General features: G+C 33.9%; 3 protein-coding genes across 3 annotated transcripts; 1 reads left to right on the top strand and 2 right to left on the bottom strand.

The window, feature by feature from the left end:
• Positions 1 to 1,581: 1,581 nt before the first annotated feature.
• Positions 1,582 to 7,441, top strand: LOC133198654 (peroxisomal membrane protein 11C-like). Its single transcript, XM_061334692.1, has 4 exons — positions 1,582 to 1,855; positions 2,926 to 3,107; positions 5,819 to 5,899; positions 7,132 to 7,441. The coding sequence occupies exons 1-4, from the start codon at positions 1,637 to 1,639 to the stop codon at positions 7,361 to 7,363; spliced, it is 714 nt and encodes a 237-aa protein (XP_061190676.1). The 5' UTR covers positions 1,582 to 1,636; the 3' UTR covers positions 7,364 to 7,441.
• A 3,935-nt stretch (positions 7,442 to 11,376) lies between these two features.
• On the bottom strand, positions 11,377 to 12,413 carry LOC133198110 (uncharacterized). The gene is made up of 2 exons (XM_061334255.1): positions 12,149 to 12,413; positions 11,377 to 11,810 (listed from the first exon to the last, which is right to left on the bottom strand). The coding sequence occupies exons 1-2, from the start codon at positions 12,411 to 12,413 to the stop codon at positions 11,377 to 11,379; spliced, it is 699 nt and encodes a 232-aa protein (XP_061190239.1).
• A 9,157-nt stretch (positions 12,414 to 21,570) lies between these two features.
• On the bottom strand, positions 21,571 to 23,420 carry LOC133198111 (uncharacterized). Its single transcript, XM_061334256.1, has 2 exons — positions 22,979 to 23,420; positions 21,571 to 21,995 (listed from the first exon to the last, which is right to left on the bottom strand). The coding sequence occupies exons 1-2, from the start codon at positions 23,418 to 23,420 to the stop codon at positions 21,571 to 21,573; spliced, it is 867 nt and encodes a 288-aa protein (XP_061190240.1).
• Between the last annotated feature and the right edge of the window lie 317 nt (positions 23,421 to 23,737).

Raw genomic sequence — 23,737 nt, forward strand, 5'->3', positions numbered from 1 at the left:
CGTATCGTAGAGGAGCGAAAATTACAAGTCTAATTTTAATTAGATTGCAAAAAAAACAACAAACAAACAAACAAACAAAACACGTTAAATGTCTACTTGATTGCCTACCCGATTTACCAACCTCACGGCCGGATTCAGAGAGGGCCTATGGGGCCCGCCCCCCCCTCCCCCTTGTGTCCAAAATATACATAAGATTTAATAAATCAATTGTTTTTTGGTTTGGCTGTGGGCTACCTACCCCGACCAAAAACTTGTCGTGCCCCCCTTTTCAAGATTCCTGGATCCACCACTGAACTTGGAAATCAACAATCGCCAAGAAAATCTAAATTACTAAGTATTTTAAAATTAAATGCAATTTTTACAGCGAATACACATTAACCTATAAAAATGAGTCTTAAAATTTCAGCACAGTTGATAAAATCAGGAAGCTGTATAGTAGAATCAGAAATTAGAAAAATCTCGAATAGTCCCGGCTTTTAATTTGCCACGGCCCAGGTTTCCTATTTTCAAACACTCTTTAAACTGGAACTCCGCGCATTTTTTTAAATAAAAGGACCAGTTTAGATGATGATAAAGAAGTTACCACTGCATAACATGAAACGTCTAATGCATATAAAGATTTGAGCACATCATATAACAAATTAACAACATCATATAATTAATTAACCACCTCATATAAAGATGTTACTACTGCAAAGCATGATTTAAGGAATATATATAATAATTTTACTATATAATATAATGATCTTAGTACTGCACATAATAGATTTTTCACTTCATGTAAAGGTGTCGCACTGAATGAAATTAACTTGGCACTCCACATGCAGCGGGTTTCATACAATGTAATGATTGCTTTATCACACAAATTATGTTTGTACTGTATATATTGAATTCATCACATCACAGAAAATTATCAGTAATGTATAAAATGGAAAAACCACTGCATATAATGATTTTACAACATAATGTATCGATATTATCACTTCATTACATTATTTAACCACTACATATAATGACATTGTCACTGTATATAATGATAAAACCACTGCATATAATAAAGTTTTCATTGAATATAATGATTTTACCACTATATATAATGACTTCACCACTTCACATAAAGGTTATTCCACCTCATATAATATGAAAATGACCTTCAGGCAGCTATGGCATTCCATAATGTTAAACATAGATCTATACTCAATACATGTCACATTTAATTATGGTAGAGAGCAAAAGAAACACAATTCAAAATTGTGCAAAGAATTAAAAAAAAACAACTTAGAGACTAGAGTATAAGACAATCTATTTAAAATTAGATCTTTGATCCGCTCCAATTAGATCGCTACTTTGTGTAGCGATCTAGTTGGAGCGTATCAAAGATCTAATTTTAATTAGATTGGAGTATAAGAATAACACTTTTGTTCGCTTTAATGTCAAAATGATTTTAATAATCTAAAAACAAAATACATATAATATAGTCTTCTGATGAGGTCATATATATTGACATTTGATTAGAGAAAAATATCTTTACAGAACAAGCGCAAACACTACTACATTACGCAACCTTTAAATCAAACGCACCGCATTACAGATAACACACAAGCTGTGTAAATCGAGTAGGCCCTTATTTGTAAACATGGAGTTGGTCCGCATGTTAGAGAGCTATCGAGGGAGGGATAAAATCATCCGTCTTTGTACCTACGCCGCCATGTGCGTCGGTGGCAGTGGGCAAGGGAATTTCCACAAGAAATTACTGACCATTTCCGCGGAATTAGGAGGTGCCAGAACCACCATGCGGTTGTTTGACGATCTTTCAATGTTGTTTTCTACCTTGAGGTACGGGACAGGTGCACAGGTAGGACGATCTAATTACTGACCGTATGATTTTCTGTTGCCTACTTTCGGTTTAAATATGCTCATATTGATGAATTTTACCTCTTGTAAATGATTGTACAAAACTGCCAAAATTATTTGTGATGTGATTTCATTTAATGTGCAAGAGAAAGAAGATTTGAAAGGGGGGGGGGGGGGGATTAGGAAGGATTTTCAAGAAGTTTTATCGTTGAGTCGGGTGAAGGAGTACATGTAGGCCTACAGTAATCCAGAAAGTCAAGATAACCTGCACGAAGTTGTAAAATAAGATTGGAGAATTACTGTATTGATTAGATATTAAAATAACAAGTACAGGGATATTTTCTTACTAACAAATTATTCAAATGTAGCTTTTTGATTGAACATAAACAGGTCCAACACAATACCCTGATAAAGGTATATAGCTTGATAAAGCTATATAGCTTTATCAAGGTATTACAAATACCTTGATCAAGGTATTTTATGTAATGAAAATACAAAAAAAAAATCTAAAAAAATTAAATTTAAAAGTCGAATTATGAGTTGTGGTCAGTGTGTTCACTCGTGCACGAAAAGTACTCAGGTATCAAAAAGACAGCATAAAAGAACGTCTCCTCACATGACATGATTTTTTACTGATTTCTTTGTGTTTGAGTACTTAACATGCATGAGTGAATTTACTGACAACAACTCAAAACTCGACTTTCAGTATTTATTTTTTTAGAATTTTATTTTGTATTTTCATTTCATAAAATACCTTGATCAAGGTATTTGTAATACCTTGATAAACCTATATAGCTTTATCAAGCTATGTTCCTTTATCAGGGTATTGTGCTGGAACCTGATAAAGTCTCCAAAAAAGAATAATATATATATCATATCTTGTTAATTAGCATTTAGTATGAAAATGTGTTGAAGATATAATTGCCTTCAACATGTTCAATGGATACTGTTTAATATTAATCCACCTTGGTGTTGAAGTATAATTGATAAAATTACCAAGATATAATTATTATCATACACACATTTTCCCCTTTTTAATTTGATTTATGAATGAACGACAATTTTTTACAGGAAAAGAACCCGGTTGTCCGCCTGATGAGTCTGATCACTAACATCACCTACCAGATCTTCTTTCCTGTAGAACACATTTATTGGCTAGCTGATAAAAAAGTACTCACATCCTTTACGCCATGGAAATGGGTGGTTGGCAGTCTTGTGGCCTGGGCAGTAGCTCTTTTTGCAGACATCATCAAGTAATTTTCTTTTTTATGTACAGTACATGTATGTTAGATAGGGTTGCAATAGGCGAGGTGAGTTAATTATACTTTTGAGGGTTGCTTAATTATCCCATCAACTGAAGAAACAGTTATAATGTAATTGTGTTATAATTGCTTTTATAGTATTTATCCTCCCTTCATCATCACTCAAGAAAAAAATTTCACAATAGCTGCTAAAAATAAACTACCACATATCTGTGCTCTTAAGTCTTATACCAAATATAGTTATTAATGTGCTGATGTCCACCAGAAATAAAACATTGGCATTGCATAGAATTTGAAAACAATTTAAAGATTTAGCCAATGACAAACTGCCTGTAAATGTTGACAAGGACTTGAGATAGAAATTAGGACATTTTGCTTAGCTATAAACCTTGAAAATGCCCTGGTTTCAAGTACAAGGCTTGTCATTGACAATATTTATTTGCTGTATGACCAATAAAACTTGTCCCTTTTACACTATTCTATTTTGTGTTTTCCCTTGAAGGCCTCACTGAGGCTCCATCAAACCATTTGTGTCTTAAGGTCACCTCAGCCCTCAGATCAAGTGAGTTTTCTGATCGAAATTTGTCCATTGTCTTTGTTGTTGTCGTCATCTTTGATGTAAAATTTTCACAATTTCATCTTCTTCTCCAGAACCACTGGGCCAATTTCAACCAAACTTGGCACAAAATATCCTTGGTTGAAGAGGATTCAAGTTTTTTAAATGAAGGGCCACACCCTCTTCTTTGGAGAGATAATTAAAGAATAGAAAAAAATTAGGTTGGGTCACTTAAAAATCTTCTCTAAAACCACTGGACCAGAAAAAATGAAACTTATATGAAAGCTTCGTGACATAGTGCAATTTATTTAAAATTACTAGCTAAGTGGATCTACATGTAACATGTCATTTTAATTAGACTGGACATAGTGTAGATTTAGGTCATGACCCTGTGAGTAGGGTGGGGCTACTATAGATGATCAAAGTTATACATGGGGATATATAGGAAAAATCTTTAAAAATCTTCTTCTCGAAAACAGCAAAGCCTTGGTCAGTCATATTAATGTGGTAGCATTCACAAGCAGTGTAGATTCAAGTTTGGTCAAATCATGACCCCCGGGCTGAGGGCACAATAGGGGATCTAAAATTTACATAGGAATACAGTCAAACCTTGTTATCTCAAACTCAATGGGACCAAGAAAATACTTCGAAATATTGGAGGATTCGAGATATCCAGGATAAAATACTTAAGAAATAAGCTTTTGGGACTTAAAGATCACTTCAACATATCCATGGTATTTGAGATATTGGTTTCAAGATACCGAAGTTCAACTGTGTATAGGAAAAACTTAAAAATCATCCCAGGAACAGCAAAGCCATGAAAAAAGTCATATTGATATGGAAGCATCTTCAGGCAGTGTAGATTCAAGTTTTTGTTTCAAATCTTGACCCCTGGGGTAGGTTGGGTCGCAATGGGGATCCTCAAGCAGTGTAGTCACCCTCGTGGCGCAGTGGTTAGAGTATAAGGAGTTGATCCTATATTCGAATCCCACTGCGGGAGGTGGAGACCCATTCTTAGGATGAGACCTTATAAACCAAGGTCCTGTTTTGCAGTAGGTGCTGGCACGAAAAAGATCCCTCACTGCTCAATGGCCCTGAGTGTCGAGTATAGGTCAAAATTTGTAGCTCTCCAACAACAACAAACAATCAATCAATCAAGCAGTGTAGATACAAATTTGTTCAAGTCATGACCCCCTGAGCCAGGGAGGGGCTGCAATATGTAATCTAAGTTTTAAATAATAATATGTTCTAGGAAAAAATCTTGGAAAATCTTCTTATCAAGAACAACAAACAGCCCGGTAACTGGTAGCTTAGCGATAGGGCACTCTCTACATGATTGGAAGGCCCAGGTTCGATTCTTGTTCGCTTCGTCAAATCTGTGATGTAAACATAGGTAGTGACTGTTCCTCCATTATGTGCCTGGCACTAGAAGTGAAATTCATGTGTCTTTTGGATGAGACCTTAAAAACTGAGGTCCCGTGTCACAGTAGGTGTTGGCATGATAAAGATCAATTGCTGCTTGATTGCCCTTGTGCTGAGTATAGTTCTAAATTTTTAAGTCCTTCAGCGTACCATGGTGAGGTCTCTATATCAGTGAAAAATTCTTGAATGGGATGTTAAACAACATACAATCAATCAATCAAGAGCAGCAAAGACATGATTATTCATATATATCTGGAAGCATCCTCAGGTAGTGTAGATTCAAGTTTGTCAAATTATGATTCCTGAGGTAGGGCCGGTCCACAATATGTAATCTAAGTTTTAAATACAAATGTATAGGGGAAAAAATCTGCTGATGAAGGACTGAAGGGCAATAGTGACTCAGGTGAGTGTCGTGGCCCATGGACCTCATGTTTTTACTTTGGTGCAAAATAGATGTGTATCTCAGGTCGAGAAAAAATTCTGGCACAAACCCAGGACCTCCCACTTAATTGAGAAGGGGTTTTGGAGAGGGTTGCTGGAACCGCTAAATCACTAGGCAGACATACCAACACCTAGAGACAATAAAATGACATTGCTCTTATTTGTTTCACTGAGTACTTAAAACTGAAAAAAAAAACAAAAGTTCTCAAAAGGGGCAATTACTAGTGAAGAAAGTGTTAAAAAATTGGCAAAGCTTTTGAACCTTTTCTTTCTTATTCTATAGAATGGTAGCAAAAATAGTATCTTTAAAGAAAGAACTCAAAGAACTTAAGAAACAAAAGCTGTTACAGTCATCAGAGGAAAGGTGAGTTTATTGCAGGTATCTTGCAAAGAAGAATTTAGGTTAGGTTTTTTTTTCATTTCATTAAAGCAAGAAGGAATAAAGCATTGTTGTTTTAAATAAGTAATGTATGTCTACAGGTCTAAGCCTATTATTTTTAATAATAAAAATATTTGATGCACTCTAGGCCAACAATAAAAATTTTGTTTGATGTACTCCGACCAACCTATCAAAATCATCCCTACCCAGTCATTTTTTCAGTACCTTACATTTTTTATTTTATTTCTTTTTTGTTTCAACTGAAATACAGATTGTCTTTATTGTTTTTAAAGTTTAGGTTTATCATTCATTTTAAGAGTTTACAGCAATAAATATTGAATCTGTCTAGCTGTCCTGTGTTTACATTGTAATGAAAGCATCAGTACTAAATTTCTAAGTTTGTGATTTTAATGACAATTATCATTGTGTTATAAGATCATTCAAAAAATGTAGATACCTACCTACCTACACACCTTAAAAAAATGTTGGTTGGAGTACATCAAACAAAAAATTTATTAATGATGGCTCAATCTCTCATAAGAATTATTAACATCATATCACTATTAACGGTGGCAAGCTAATTACTGTACATTGACAGAACTTTTTAATTAATCATTATGCAGACTCAGTAGGTTTTACACTATTTTAGAATTTCAATGTCAAAAATAATATGTTGACGGCGTGACCATTTAGGCGAGTACAGATACCTTATTAAGTTTTAATTTAGAGCCCGTTCTCCAAACTGCACGTGACATTTGGTACGTTTAGGCTCTGAAGTCACATGATGTTAAGTTGCATATTAGCAAAACAGTCTGAACAGTGCTAAAATTAATAAAGAACGTTTAATCCCTGATCTGCAATATTCAGTAATTAAAATCAAGGTGAGCTAATTTTTTTGTAGAACTTTTGTAACAGTTGTTACAATGTAGATTGTAGATTGTGGCGAGATGCATTTTGCAAAGGATTGTTGGTCCATAGGTAACTGTGGAAAAAATTTCATTTTCCAAATTTCATTGTCCAAATTTTCTCTTCACCCAGGTGTTGCTTTAAGAGTTCGAAATGACGAGCAGTGATTTGCGCCACTTGCTGTGCTCGCTATTACTAAACTCAATGTGTTACATTAAAGTCACATTATATTGTAATCTTGAGTTATGTACATTATATTGTAATCTAGAGTTAGTTTCATTATATTGTAATCTTGTGTCTATTTCTTGTAGTGAAGACCAGGTAAGATCAGAAAGAAAGACAACTGTAGTGAGTGAGATTCAGGAGAGTTATCTAACCCTGATCCAAGACATGGCCGACTTCACCAATGCTATCAGCTGGCTTCCACCAGGCCTGGTCCTGTGGTCTGGAAAGTTATCGCGGTTCCAGAATGGAATGTTTGGAATGATATCTTCTATAATTCTGCTGTACAAAGCTTGGCCTAGTAAGCAGAAAAGTTCATAGTTATTTGTAGATTTAATTGTTGAATAATTGTTATATGTTTGCCTGGTGCTGAAATCCATTCATAAGTTTTGTTTATAATCAAAAACATTAACACATATAATCAGATCTCTGATGGAATCATGTTTGTCTAATTGATTGAAATCTGATATTTTTATATGTACGTAAAAGTTTTGAGAGTTTGTTTGAAAGTATACATGGATTAATTATACTACCAATGGAAATCTTCAGATTCATATGCCAGTATTATTGGAAGAAAAAAAAACTAAGAGTGCACTCCAATTTTCTTGTTATATGTGTTCTCCTAAAATTTCTGTACCTTATGAAAAAGTTGTTAATTTTCAATGACGTAATGTATGTTAAAAATACTGTTCAGGGTTGTTGAAAAGTTATTTTCCTTTCTCAAGAAAATTATCACAAAATTTTGAAATGCATGTTGAGATATTTGAATTACAAAGGCATGCTGCTAAATAAAGATTTGATGAATATTTATTATTTAAAGACCATGAATATTCATAGGTAGCTTTGTTTGGATGATTATAGCTAGGAATTATGAACTTGTTTGATGCATTTGAATTTTTTTCTTCTGAAATTTGAGGTTTTACATTGTTTTAAATTTAGTAATTTTAACATCACTATAACTTGCTACACTGTTTGCTTTATATAGTACATTATTGAAATATACACAGTTACAGAACATATCACCTAAATTTTTCAATTCATGTAGCATCTACAGTCAAACCTTGTTAATCTAGACACCTATGTTCCTGAGCAAATCTTCCAAAATGATTAAGTGTCTGGATTTCTGAAACATAATTTTTATAGTTGGTATATACAAATTTAAATTCTGTTTCCCAGAAATTTTGTTTGGAATGTAAAGTGTACAGATTATTGGTTAGGTTCCAATGTAAACCAACCAATGGCTCATTTAGCCCCTCTCCTCCCCATTCTCTTCAACACACACACTGATACATTCAACAAGTGAATGACGATACATTGCCTTTTTTTTTTTTACTTTCTAATTGTATGAAAATTAACATAACATAAATTATAAGAGAGACATAGCACTCCTGTGTATTTTAATAATTATTAAATCCATGGTATTTTCTTAGTTTGATTATATTCTAGCAATTCTTTGTTTGATTTCTTGTTTTTGAAAACAAAATCAGTTTTGTATGAGATTTTATCGAAATCAGTATTCCTGTATTGTTATTTAGTATTACACCAGTGGGAAGAAATTGTGGAAGTGTGTAATTTTGTGTGTGTTTGTGTGGATTTTTATTCCCCCGGGGTATATTGTTTTTGTCCTGTCTGTCTTTGTCTGTTTATCTCTTTGTCTGTCTGTCTGTTGTCAACTTTAACCTTGCCCATAACTTTTGATTGGTTGGAGCTATGACTTTCATATTTCACATGTGTATTCCTTGTGACAAGACCTTTCTTTGGGTACCATCATATTTGACTTTTGACCTTGACCTTGGTGTTTGACCTACTTTTGCAAAATTTTATGAGACTTTAACTTTGGCCGTAACTTCTGAACAGTTAGTGCTTGGGGTTTCTGACTTCACATGTGTATTCTTTGTGACAAGGCCTTCCTTTGGATACCAACAACTTTGACCTTGACCTTGGAGTTTGACCTACTTTTGAAAAACTTTAACCTTGGCCATAACTTTTGAATGGTTGGTGCTAGGGCTTTCATACTTCATATATGTAATCCTTGTGACAAGACCTTCCTTTGGAGACCAACAACTTTGACCTTGACATTTTACTTACTTTAAAAAAACTTTAACCTTGGCCATAACTTTTGAACAGTTGCAGCTAGGGCTTTCAAATTTCACAGGTATATTCCTCGAGACAAGACCTTTCTTTCGGTACCAACATTTTTATCTTTTGGCCTGGATTTAGACTTGCATTTGAGAAACTTTAACCTTTGCCATAAGCTGCCATATGGGGGCATCAGTGTTTCACAAACACATCTTGTTTTTTTTGGGTTTTTTTTTTTTACAATATTGTTGATTTAAGATTAAGAGGCAATCTTACACAGAGAGAGAGAGAGAGAGAGAGATGATGATGATGATGATGATGATAAGGATAAAAAATAAACTTATTGTTACATGTATATAAATACATGAATATTATGTGCCAAGAATGTGAAATCCAATTCCAAATTAAGTCAATGAGACTAATTATAATTTCATGTTTTAGTTTCTTTCTTGTTGAATTTTTTACTGTGCGTTAGAATATTCTTATAATGGGATGCAATATAAACTGTATATTTAATATCTAGTGAGTTGACTGATTAATGCAAATCCTGAACTTCCTCTGTCAGTGTTAACATTTATAATATATAAATTGTGTGAGTTTGTATGTTGCTTAGGATGCTATAATACAAATTCCATCTGAAGTAGTGAATATACTGTACATTTTAGCGTCTTTTGTGTACCTGCAGTGGTATGAATGTAACACATAGAGAGTAATGCTTGTATTATCTTAAAATTAATTGTTGTGTTCTAGATAAGTTACACCCAGACACGAATGTTTTGCTATACTGTACTAAATCTAAATATATTTACACATGTATTTGCTGTTAATTCTCCGTGATATTTAAAAGCCATATATATTTATTTTCATTTTGTTAGAAATAAAGGAAACGGTTTCCCTTCATATTGCATAGTCGAAAATCCACGGTTGATTAGGCTTGTTTTCTTTCACCTGTAGGTCCGATTTTAAAACACCGTTGTGCTAGTTTTCATGATAATTAATGAGGCATTTAATTGATCAGTCACTCCGAGAAGACCAAAAGCAAAGAGAAAGGAACAAAGCTAATCGACTGTGGGTGTCTGATAATGCTCATATTGTGATATGATTGAATCATTAGCTGAGAGAACAATGATATTTTTTTGCTGAATTACACTTCATCTTGTGAAAAAGTTCGTTCATTTTATATTAAATGATTTAAAAATGTATGTTTAGTCATCAGTAGTCAAGAGGAAATCAGACCGTGTGTAAATATTAATTTTATCTGTAGTGAAATTTCTTTCTCTTGTTCACTCATATGGTTTACGTGTTTTAGAGGCTTGGACACTAGTACTCAGGGACCACATCAACAACAACTTAATCAAAACAAACTTCATACACTGGCACTTATATGGCTCTTGTCTGACTCATTGTGGTAATCAAAATCTGTATTTAGAACAGGTGCTTGTGGACAGGCCAAGAACCCATCGATTATGCAAACCTTGTCCCATGGACTTTGTATTGGGGGAGATAAGCACAAGATGGATAAAAAGCAAATGAACAACTTTGTTTGTTTGGCGGCAATTGCTTATTATACAACTATTGCTATTTTGAGGTGAACCAGATGATTTAGCCACCTGAGGAGTACAATATTCACCTCGCCCTTCGGATGAATATTGTACATCGGAGGTGGCTAAATATCTTTAAAAACAGCAATATGATTCAGTGACGTAAACACCTAGAGCAAACCTTCTCATCTTCTTCGATTGTGTTATAACTTGTTGAAGTCTTAGCGGAACGCAGTAAGAGAAGCGAAATTAAAATAGATATAATTTTAATAATTTGGAACTTCTTAATCTACATTGATTTTAGGTGCGACTTAGAAAAAATAAATATTATGTTCACCAGGAAGTCAGGAGAGCTGAAATAACAAAAGTTCTTGATCTATTTTTTGAAAGTAAACGTTTTGTTAAGCTGAGATCTCTTGTGCAGGTGAACATAACTTTTTATACCTAATTTATCAGTCTGGAAATTTTCGATCTATTTTTATTCAAATGTAGGGGAGAAATGATTTGTTTATCTGCACGGTCTCGTGAACATAACTATGACTTCAACAATATTGGATCTCAGCCAATTAGTTAGCAAGGAATTATTCAATCATATAAAACTTTTCGAAAAAACATGCTTTGATGTTTTATTTCTTTAGTCAACAAATATTTACTGACCAGCTGTCGAAATGTTTGTAACGTTATATATTTTCAAAACTTTGGCCAAAGATGAATTTAGGCAATTTGCCATCCTGAAAACGTACTTCGTACTCCTGGAAGGCTTAAAATACGATTTCCGATCCCAAATTTCGGATGAGTTCTGATGTATACCACGTCCCCTTGATTCAGGTACACAACATTGATTCCAGTGGAGGTGAAATAGCAGCAAGGCTCTCCACTTGTAATGATGCTTCCTATGGGATTTGAGTTAACCACCATTTCTGTGTAGATGTCGTAGTTGGCACTGAAAGATGCTATGGTCCATGAGAAAACAAACATACCGGCATCTGAAGCCGTGAAAAGGCCACTGTGTTTGTTGTAAGCTCGATTAGCATTTGTGACGTCAACATCAAAAATGATTGTCTGATGCTGACCCGGATGTAACTCAGAGGCGTTCATGTACGCATAAAATGCCGTCCCTTTGGGTATTGGTAGATTTGCACTTGTATCTGTCATTGGGAAAAATAACTAAATTGTAGCCCCACAGAAATTAACATACACAAATACAAATGGACAATAAATTACATGTACATACCCATACGAACATGTAGAAAGTCAATAATTATGTTCACACGTATTTTCCAAATATATATCCATCTAATATGTTGAAGATCCAACCTTTCTAAATCGTGATTTTGATTAAAATGATAAATTCGTAAAAACACGTTTTCTGCTGTTGAAATAGTAAAACTGCTAGCAGTGATATCAAAATGGTTTTTAAAAATATAAGAAAGAAACCCGAAACAATGGGCAAATTTTATAAAATTTATTTTAAATTCAAATATACCTATAAGTAGTCGTCTTAGTTTGGCCCCTTCTTCCTGACAATGGACTGTATGTTCTTTAACATCACTTTCTTGGATTGTTTTCTCATCTTGGCGCTCCTGATCTTCCATGCTAGTAGTACTACATCCAGCTTTGGTTGTGAGCAGTTCAGTGGTTTTCCTTGGTATTTCTGTCTCCAGAGCACTGACCTTTTCAATCAACAGGTGGTTGGATTTTTGAAGATCTTCAATTGTTAATTTTAGTTTTCTAATCTCATTTTCGTACATATCTTTGGAAAACGTCAAATCAAAAACAATGCCTTTGAGACCTTCGAGTTCTTCACCAAGCTTCTGAATAATTTGCAACTGCTCGTCATTGGAAGATTTTCTTGCGAAATTCAGGGTTATGGAACATAATTGCAAAATCCAAAAGAAAGCAGTGTGTATACATTTCCAAGGATCCATGATTATTAAAAGGTGATCAAGTCTAAATGACCTAGTGGTATACTGGTTTTTGTCCTTATCTGTTATATTATATGTTATATCTTATATGCATCTATCAAAAGTAGTTTTACATGACAGGTGCTTTTCTCTCTTGTGATGAAGAACATTTTTACAAATTTTATTTTTCAATTTTTTTTTCTCCATTGTTGAAACACAAAAATAGAACATTTTTTTAATCCATAAGCAAAAACAAAAAGAATTATTTTCTTTTATTTTCTTAATGTTTTTTCAAACATTTAATGTTATTAGGGTTGTTAACGAATGATTACTCATTCCAATAATTGTCGTTACGACGAATGAAAAAAATCTAAATCGATTACCCCCCCCCCCCCCCAAAAAAAAAAAAAAACAAACCAAAAAAAAAAAAGAAACAAACAAACAAGCAAAAAACAAACAAACAAACAACAAACAAACAAACAAAGCAATATATTATATGTATTTTTACAAACAGATAAAAGAGAGGGATGATCTGCATAATCTTATCTATTACTGTTTGGTACTATATATGCAACCAATGAAATCATCCAAGAATATTTTCCGTTGTAATAAAGAATGTATATTTTTATTTATCTACAAGGATTGATACTCAATGTATGCAATTTTGCTTTCATCTTAAGTTTCTCATCCACGTAAGAGGGTTTGTGAAAGCACATTTTACACATTGGTAGCATTATAGTTTTTGGTTCTTGCATATATGGAGTTATGTCAGTTTAATGGTAAGACTACAATTGTCGAAATTACTTCGTATGACTCTCTGTCGCTACAATGGAGATGACTTCATCACTATTTTTAAGTATAGTAATGTATGCAGCAGGATGTGTTGTTATAGTGATTGTCACTGAGAGTCCAAATATACCAGATATGTAGCTGAGAAAATACCCGTATGAGGACTGTAGAAGTTTTCAACATTGATGATTACACCCTGGAATCAAAGTACTCTGGATCGGAAAATATTTGCCAGTTTGGTATAAAAAGCTGGATTTTCTGAGATGTTTCCTGCCAAAAAATCATAAGTAATGAAAGATTTTTAAAAAAAAAAATAATAAATGAAAAACTGTCCAATTTTTTTAACAAGAGGAAACAAGTATCTGACGTGTTTAAAATTTCATTTTTCAGACTACAGAAAAAGAAAAATTGCGTACATGTTAAAAATTTTTAAGTTCTTAAAATTCCTCATTTTTCTTCATTGCGTGGACCCTGAGGTCCACGCAGAAAATATATAAGTGGCGTTAAACCGGATGCCATGGGCTTACGTCAGGCTACGCATGCGCGAGGATGCAAGAGAGTTCGCCTCTAAGACAACTTGCCCTTGGAACAATTCGCCCTCTTCGAATTAGAATATGCCAATCAATGGCAAACCTCGCTCTAAAATCTGCACATCGTATTTATTTATTGGCGTAACCAAGATATGAATTTCTCTTTAATACATGTATCCTAATATACAAACTAAATTCTATGGTACAATCATTTTAAATAAGTAGGAAGAACTTATGTAGATAGCTTAACAGCTTGAACATGTTGAATTAAAAACTTAATTCAACTACTAGGTTTTAAAAGATTTACCGGCATTAGTTTTGTGCATCAAGGTTCGCAAAATAATTTTATTGACAGCAATCCAAATATAGCTTGATAGAGGCCTGTAGCAACGTTTGTCCATGTGGGGGAAAGAGAGAAACACCAAAAAAAAATTCTGTGTACTACAGATTTGTGCTACAAGTGTACCATCTATCTTTCCAATGATAGGATATCTTCCGTATAAATCTAGTACAGATATCAAGTCCCAGCCGTTATGGGTTACATTTATCGAAATAGCCCGATGTTTTTAAATGACAAAACTATAGGCCAATCGGGAATAGAATTTAACAACTTTGCTATGAAAGTACAATCACTCAAAGTAGGCAGTTCATTGTAGAAAATGTTAACGAAAGGTTGATCTGTGCCACCTTTCAGAGTAACCAATGAACTCGTCCATGGATGCATTGACGGTCGTTGTAATATGATATTATATGGGTTACCCCATATCCAAGATGTTCGACTTTTAATTTACTCCAATTTTCACTAGAAAAAAAAAATGCACATGTTATGAAACCGGTGTATAGTTCTTCATGTCCGTAGCAAATACCGTCACCAGTCTAAGCATCACTAGCAAACAGTGCACACACCTGTCCTTGCAAGACCAAATAGCCTAGATCTACACACGTGCCATGAGATTGTCAATAGCATCTTCTCAGACCTTCTGGATAGCTCGAAAAAACACGTTGTTTTGTCGAGAAGTTATGATTGCAGGTGTTGTATATAACCCATTCCGTTATTTAAAAGAGGCAGAGAAAAGAACGCACAAAATTAATTTTTTTGTGTTTTTAAATTGATCGAGTTAATCGATAACCTAGCATCGTTTTAGATAACTCGAGACCCTCTAGTGCCGAGACCCTCTAGTGCTCCAGTACAGCGTCGGATTCAGTAGTTTTTTTTTTTACTTTTTGAAAAGGGGGGGGGGGCTCTAGGTCACACTGCAGGCATTTATATTCAAGTCCGTAGCAACAGTTTTCAAAGGGGGCAACCTCCAAAAAGATTTGACTAGCAACAATAAATAAATTAATTAAAATAACAACCTGAATCCTAGAATCCTATTTCTGGGGGAGGGACTTCGTCTTAACTTTTTGGTACACTTTGATTTCTTTTAAATGTTTGATTGTCCGTAATTTGAACCTTCCCGCAACAAAAAGTGCGGGGGAGCTTCCAATGCAAATCAAAACTTAACAATTCAAATTATAACAAAAGATTATTTTTTTAAGAAAAAGTGAGCCCCCTCCCCAACATACTACGGGGACATTTTGAACCTTTCTCTTTATTGATTAAAATATCCTCACAATATAAGGAGATAAATATTCTCTTATGCACACTCACTTTCATGACTTTTTATGCATACTTCTTAAAGTTAGTTACTTCAGAAGATGGTCCAAAAATAGCTGTTTACGTTCGCTGGAATCTTCCAATGATATCGAAGAGTGTGGGTGGTCGAGGCCCGGGGCCGGGGTTGTGAAAGTATAAGGAGAAAAGCAAGAAGCAAAACTCTATCTAGAGAGCAGAAAGGGCAAAGATTGAAGTACTTATTTTATTGAAAATACTAGACGTAAAAATATCTATATTACAGAAAAAACTCACACTCTCTCTTCCTCTTTCTGCAAAAATGAATGGGGTTACAACATCCGACACCCCCCCCCCCTTCCTGGATCCGCCAACGGAGTTACAATTCAACCATTACGACACCTGCACGCTTAGGCCTCATTTAATTCTGTAGTTAATTTTAAAGGCTACTTTACCAGTGTTTACAATTGTGATAGATACCTAGATCAACATTTCACAATCTAATTTAAATTATACGTTCCCAATCCGCTACCGCTTCTTTTGAGAAGCGGTAGCGAATTCGGAACATCTAATTTTTATTAGATTGAACATTTCATACTCACAAAATTTCAAGGTCATGGTTTTTTATCATTACAGCCTAATTAAGCAGACTTAAATAACGATGAAAATTACAAGATACATGTACAAAAAAAAATTGAATTTAATTACACCTTTTTAAAATCACTAAATCTAGAAATTTTCTTTGAATTTCCTGTAGAAACACATGCATATGGTCCACGTATTGCAGTCCCTTTTTAAAGGACAGCAACCTGTTCCTCATTTCATCTTTAGTTTTTCATTTAAGTGTACCTTCCTCTCTTTCTTCTATTTGTCTTCACGAACTCCGTTAGGCTTTGGAATCTCACTTTCATTTATTAGGAATTCGCTTTCGGCATGAAGGACTTTGTTTTTCATTTGATTTGAACCGTGGCATTGGTTGATGGAAAACTCGAGACTTTGGATTTTTCGGCATACAATAGACAAAATTGCTAACGCACCACCTAAATAAATTAACAGTTTTCTTTTCAAAACTTGTTTATGATGTTTTTGATATAAAATTATGTTACTTTAATAAAAAATGAGACATTTAAATGTTTTAACTGATAAATAACAGCAATATTTACTGAACTGTAACCACTTCATAGAAAAAATTAAAATCATATCCATACTTTTTGGTGGAATAAATTTCTAATTTTTTCTTTGTGGCTGTGTTCTTTATGTTTCTACTGATTAAAAACTCAGAAAAAAGTTACACCGTATGCGGCGTTTGACTCTTGAAGAGCCTGCTAAGGCAGCCAGTATGAAATCTGCAGGGGTTCCTTAGAAGAATTTTGTAAAAAAAAAAAATTAAAACAATTCAAAGATTATGCATTTCTCTGGTGAAAAATTGTTGAAAATTTTAGGTACCAATCAGGAAAATGATCAATTCACAAATAAGAATAATAAGTGGTGCGTTAGCAATTTTGCCTAGTGTACGCTTCGTTGTGCGCTTGTTACTTTGAACAGTGCCATTTACTTCAGATCTTTTGTATTATTTTGAAGGTCCAATAATGCATTGTTCATTGTTCATACTTGTGAGCAATTCCATCACATTTGTATACAGAAAGCACTAACATGTACACGAACAAAGACCATACTGTGAAATCACTAATTTTCATGTTTCATTAATCCTCGAGTTTTCGAGGTATGGAGACACAGGAATTTATGTCCTCAATGAGATGTTAAATTTCAAATATATAATAACTCAACAATTCTCTAAAAACGAATTAAATCTAATCCCCACGAACCAATATAATTTTGACAAACAACGAAAATTGGACCACATGAAAATAAGTGATTTGTCATGACCACTCAGTAAAACATTGGAAATATAAGACCTTTTTTGTAAAAAATTATAAAGAAACCAGTTTGTAAAGGTTCATGACAGCATGCTCTTGAATTAACTTGCAACCAAATATTTATGTAGGTTTTATTTTTGAAAAACAGGTTTACATTGTTCCTACGCAGTACTGTTGCATTATTTTTGATGAAAATATGTATTTTACAATCTATTCCTCTTGAAAGAAAAATCAAAAGTAGGTGCAATTCACCTGACCCCTTATGGATCCGCCACTGATTGAGGTATCTGTTATTAATTACGCGTTTTAAAATTTTTCAAAGTGCGCTAAATTTGGGACAAAATTAACGCACTTTGGAAAAAAAATGTGCACGCTTGGGCAATATTTTTGCAAACTTGAGGTATGAAAAATATACTGAAAGGAAAAAGAAAAGCTGGGTAACATAATATGCGAGATCTTTTTGACCGCATAACCGAAAATTACGAAAACTTGCCAGATGAGAAACTTGGTTACTGTGCACTTAAGGATATCCGATCCTTAGTTGGGAAGGATAACTCTTAAATTTACTACTTTATTTAAAAAGTGTCAAAATGAAGCTTGAAATTGAGATCTTTTCGTGCAACAATTTTTATTTTATGCATCTTAATATGATTCAAGGTTCTGTGAAGTCTTAGAAACAGTCTTGTAAAACGTTGAAATTTGTACCCCATAAAACAAGAAAAAGGAATTCATTTTCAGAGAAATCGAATTCCCTGTAGTCTAGCATTAGATACCACAGCTTATTAGCATGATATGAAATTAGATGTGATATGTGATGCCTAGCAATGATAGCACAAACTTTTTACACTATGTATTATATGACAATTAAAGTAAAAAGAAGAACTAAAATACCGTATAAGCATAAAAAGATGCAATTTTCTCCAAATGCCTGGATACCTATATCTTTTTGTCCTAAATTATATTTGTTGATTAATTTTCAATTAGAAAATGCATATCTGGTGTTTTTATTCGCATTTCCTGAAAATATGTTTGAGATTTGATAATTTTCCCTATATAATATGATTAACTATAATAATGAACTTTGAAGAAATTCCATGGGTAAATTCACGTTACTATGTTAAATCAGAGACATTTTTGTAAGCATTTTCAATTACTTAAAAGCTGATTTTCAGAACCTGAGGACTGGAGTACCTTAAATCAGTGTTCAGAATTACTCAACCGTGAAATGTATGATGTCACGTAGGGAAAATGGTAAAAAGCCAAAAACGCGTGCAAATTGATGACGACAAATTTGTTAACACATTTTGTTGTACCATTTGATGCGCTTGGGGTATACATATTGTTTTTCGATATTTACAGATGATATGAATTTCTTGCAATCATGGTACAATTTACGAAAGTTCCATGGGGTCTGGCTTTTACACCTAAGTAAGGAAAAAAGCAACAACGGGTTGCTGTGAAATATCTTGTAAATTTTCCCTCATAGATAGTCTTACCCGTCTTCAGAGAGGTCCTGGAATGGTTTCCAATCAACCGTGACGATGACGTAGACGCATAACAGACCCACGTCAAGATCGGATTATTCATCTTGCCACCTCTTTATTTGCAACCCTACTATCACTAAAACTGCTTTAAATACATTAGGCTATCGAAATCATTTCATTCACCCTAAAGCTGAAAGAAACCGATTGCGTGATTTTCTTTTTTGAGCTCGTCAACTTTACGTTGGTGTTCCTCTCAGTGGCACATGCACGCGTCGTTTGCCTCACTGTTTCAGCGTGTTTACCCCGCGCCTAATGTAACCAGGGTTTGTCAAGACTTTCTCGCAAACAATCACATTTACCTACTCGACTTGTCTCCTTAAAGTCCAACTTTTTCTCATTGAACATCTTTGGGACTAAGTGGATGATAGGGTTCGAAATGCCCAAGCTGGTCTCTTTCAACTAAGGGCTGGCTTATGGAAAGGGAAAAATATCCTTGTTTGAAAGATACACACACTGATGAACTCCATTCAAAGACGAATCAAGGTTTTGACAGATGCACGAATGAGACATGGAAGATAATGAGAATTTTCGATTTTCACTTTTAGGGGGTATCGTCATATGAGTTTCAATAACTTATGAATTATAAGGCAAAATCAAAAGAGATTTTAGTTACATTTTCATGAAAGATGATTTTAAATGTTAGATAGGATTACTCGAAAATACATAAGAAAAAATAAGATTATATCACCTCAAACGTTTACCCTGCGTTTCTTTTTTCTTTCAGTATATTTATTTGAATCTGGTTGGATAACTTTTGGTGATAAGGTCACTTTGGGATCTGAGATATCATTACTATTGTTATTTTCATTCTTCTCAATCAGCGAGTATGCTTGGATACGGTTAATGTATGTATGAACACTTCTTAAAATATGACTCTTAGGGGTACGAGAAATGCGACAAAATTGGGTCCAAGTTTGTATGCGGTGTGCGTCAACATTTTGGAAAATGAGCCATAACTCAAGAACCCCTTGACCAATTTTTGTCAAATGTGTCACAGAGTATTCTTTGCCAAAGGGCTCTCATTTGTACCCAAAATAGGGATGGGACCTTTAAACAAGGGGAGATAATTAGGAAAATAAAAACAAAAATACTGGTTGCTAAAAAATCTTCTTCTCAAGAACCACTGGGCAGATTATCACCAAACTTACATACAAGGATGAAGATATGTTGTAGATTGAAAATTGTACAAGGAGCACCCTGGGGCAAAGACCGTGGTATCAAGATCACTTCAAAGTTGACCAAAATTTATGTTTTGTTTAATCTTTGATATTTTGCCCACTATAAGACCTAGGATCATCAAATCTTGTCAGTTGTTATATCTTCGGACCTCATATCACGTTGACTCAAAAGTAGGTCATGATGACCTACTTTTTCAATTTTGCATGTATTCATTTTCATTTTGATGCATAACTTTGAAGCCTATGATCATCAAAACTTGTCAGTTTATGCATCATGGGACCTTAAAATGTGTCAACCAAAAAGTAGGTCACCTTGACCTACTTTCTGAATTTTATGGTAATCATTTTCTAAAAATTAAAGGTCATTATTTCAGATACTAAGAGGTTTAGAATCATCAAACCTTGTAAGTTGATGCACCTAGGGGACTTAAAACAGACTTACTGAAAATAGGTCACAGTGACCTACTTTTGGAATTTTACAGGTATTCATTTTCAAATTGGTTTAGAGGCATATATCGGACACTTTGAAGCATTGGATCATCAAACTTTGTCAGTTGATGCATCTTGAGTCCTTGAGTGGGTCAACCAAAAAGTAGGACACTGTGACCTACTTTTGCAATTTCATGGCTTAATTTAAATATTTCAGATACTAAATGGCTTAGAATCACCAAACTTTGTCAGTTGATGCATCGTGAGTCCTCGGAGTGTATTGACAAAAAAGTAAGTAACCGTGACCTCTTTTTACAATTTCATGGCTTAATTTGAATATTTCAGATACTAATTGGCTTGGAATTATCAATCTCTGTCAGTTGATGCATCTTGGGTACCCGGAGTGTGTCAAACGAAAAGTAGGTCATCGTGACCCACTTTAGGAATTTGATGGCTATTTCAGATACTTATTGGATTAGAATCATCAAATTTTGTTAGTTGATGCATCTTTGAGTCATCGGAGTGTATCAACCAAAACGTAAGTCACTCTAACCTACTTCTTGGCTAAATTTAAATATTTCAGGTATAAATTGGCTTGGAATTATCAAACTTTGTCTGTTGTTGCCATACTGAACTACTTTTGGAAATTCAAGGCTTTATCCTTATGTATAGGTTACCAAGAGGCTTAAAACAAATGAGATTATAGGTTGTACAATTTTCAGGAAAGCGATTCTAAGCCCTTGGGCCTCTTGTTTCTATCGTCATCATCAGAAAGTCGACAAATTTGGTTTAGCCTAAGGAATAAAGGTTATAATAATTCATAACTTTATAAGAAAATACATGATTTTGATTTTCATCACACAAAAGTCCTTGATTGCTATTGTTAAAAATAACTTTAAAATATTTTTAACGTATTTATTTAATCTTGAAGGAAAAAAGGCTTCTTGAAAGATCTAAATTTCTTAAATAAGAACATCACGATTCAAACAAAAGTAATTCTAAAAATGTCTTTCTTTTGTTTGCTCTTTAATTCAAATGCAGGCTATCAAGCAATTTGCCAACCAGCAAATGAACTGCGGATATCACCATCGCTATGTATTCCTCCGACAATGGGAAATACGGAATTGGTTCGCACGAAAACTTCGTCCCTTTGGTTCACTGCCACTACCACTATTCCCGTTGTCACCCTTCCACAAGCGTCGTTAAGAGAGCAGGTGTGAATGAAACCTCTTGGAGTAGCGTTTACAACTAGTTCAGTATAGCTGTAGTCGTGAATTGCTGAAGCAATGTTCCAAGTAAAAACATAGATGCCTGTGGTTGGTACAGTAAAAATTCCACTGTTCTTGCTATAGGCATGACCAGCGTTTGTGATTGCAACGTCAAAAATTATCGTTTGGTGATGTCCGGGATGGTTCTCAGAAGCACTCATGTAGGCGTAAAATGCATTTACCTCTTGAAATGCAAGATTTTCTGCAAAAGAGCGTTCATTTAATAATTTGTAGTTCTCAGATCTCATATATACTATTAATTTGATTTAATTTTTTGGTCTAGAATATTTTAAATCTATTTGAAATCACCATAAGTCGTCAAAAAGCATTTTGAACAATCAGAACTTCTATATTAGAAGCGAGTTAACCAGAATCATTGTCTTTTTTTCTTTTAACGAATAAATACGATACATGAAGAAGGGTTCCTCGTCCATTTGATAAAATATTTCTGTAATATTATCAATAAAAGAAATGTAAAAATTCTACGCTATTCTATGCTATATGTTAATTAGTTTGTGTTAATTAAAATGTATCATTTTTCTAAATGTTTATGTTTTTAATTCTCAGTATAAATCGAATCTATAATTGAAACTTAAGATCAGATTTAACAGTGGCTAAGGCTACTAGCTGAAGAGTTAGTTTTTGTTTTCTTTCAAACCCTCTTGACATCCCTTGATTTCTTGATTTTATGTAAGCTCTACTTGTTGAAAAATATCAGCTGAATTTGTTAACATTCTTTATGGCTACAGATATGCATGAGTTTATGATCTCCAGTGGAAAAAAGTTGCATGGTGCAAGAAGAACGCTTTGGAATTTCAGTCTTAAACATTTTATAAATTCTATGAGCTACTCAAGTATCAAAAGTTAGCATACTCAATTTTTTTTCTATAAAAATCAAACAACACAGAAAAATTTCTCAATAAAAAAAAACATCCCAAATTCTATTCATTTTTTTTTTTCAAAGTTGGTGATTTTGCCTGATTATTACTTCATTTAACTGGAAACAGCACACATCTGGGTGCATCATTTAAATAAAACACTCCTTTTTTCAACCGCATTTGCCTCCTATTCCTGCGCACAAATAAATTTCTTATACATTACGATTGCGGCATAAAACATTTTGCACAAGATAAATGTATTTCATTTTTCTGCAAACTGATTAAACAAAAAATAAATTTAGAGTACCTGATACTGATCGTCTCTCCAAATTAGCTGTCTCTTGAAAGTTTCTATACGCAGCAGTATACTGGTCTTTAGACGTGGAGCCATTGAGGTTTGGATACCATTTTTCTTTATCTGCTGCGTCAGGAATAACGGCTGTTTTACCAGGCATATTTTCTGTCTCTGTCTGCGAAAACTCATTGTTTCCTCGTTTTATGATGTTGTCCAGAATGTCAATTTTTGCTGCACATTTATATTTGGCTTTCTTCAGTTCCTTAATATCAGAAGCATATTGTTTATTGGACCTTTTTAAATCATTTACGACCGATTTAAGTTCTTCTAGTTGTTCTCGTAGAAAACGAATAGAATTCACATTATCAATATCATTGGATTCGGTAGCTGCTTCTACATAGGTGAATATTAACTTCACACACAGGATAAGAACAAGAATCCTGTCGGTAGACATTTCCATACGCAGAGATAAGATATACGTTCTTCAAGTGTAAGACACAAAATAAAATGAGTGCAATTTTCTTATCGAATTCTTGTAGAGGAAATATATAGATAATGAGCAGTAATCATGTTCAAAAGTCCAATTAAACAATACATAAATATATATTATTATAACAGTAACTTGATCCGAAGAGCCGTATCACGTCAAGTTGACAGGCGCGATGATCCGCGCCTGTCAACTTGACGTGATACGGCTCTTCGGACCAAGTTACTGTTATAATGATAAATTTATTATATACCCCTTAACAACTAGCAAAATATGATAAAAGA

The sequence above is a fragment of the Saccostrea echinata genome, unplaced genomic scaffold, assembly GCF_033153115.1.
Source record: "Saccostrea echinata isolate AGI-Se365-2 ecotype Australia unplaced genomic scaffold, CSIRO_AGI_Sech_v1 ptg000033l, whole genome shotgun sequence".
NCBI classification, from domain to species: Eukaryota; Metazoa; Mollusca; class Bivalvia; order Ostreida; family Ostreidae; genus Saccostrea; species Saccostrea echinata.

Excerpts from the sequence above, each read along its gene's own strand:
- LOC133198654 (XM_061334692.1), top strand. The coding sequence starts at position 1,637 with ATGGAGTTGGTCCGCATGTTAGAGAGCTATCGAGGGAGGGATAAAATC. Across the intron at positions 1,856-2,925 it reads GGTACGGGACAGGTGCACAG|GAAAAGAACCCGGTTGTCCG; the intron begins GTAGGACGATCT and ends AATTTTTTACAG. Across the intron at positions 3,108-5,818 it reads CTTTTTGCAGACATCATCAA|AATGGTAGCAAAAATAGTAT; the intron begins GTAATTTTCTTT and ends CTTATTCTATAG.
- LOC133198110 (XM_061334255.1), bottom strand. The coding sequence starts at position 12,413 with ATGTACGAAAATGAGATTAGAAAACTAAAATTAACAATTGAAGATCTT. Across the intron at positions 11,811-12,148 it reads ACTAAGACGACTACTTATAG|ATACAAGTGCAAATCTACCA; the intron begins GTATATTTGAAT and ends TCCCAATGACAG.
- LOC133198111 (XM_061334256.1), bottom strand. The coding sequence starts at position 23,420 with ATGTCTACCGACAGGATTCTTGTTCTTATCCTGTGTGTGAAGTTAATA. Across the intron at positions 21,996-22,978 it reads GGAGAGACGATCAGTATCAG|AAAATCTTGCATTTCAAGAG; the intron begins GTACTCTAAATT and ends GCTCTTTTGCAG.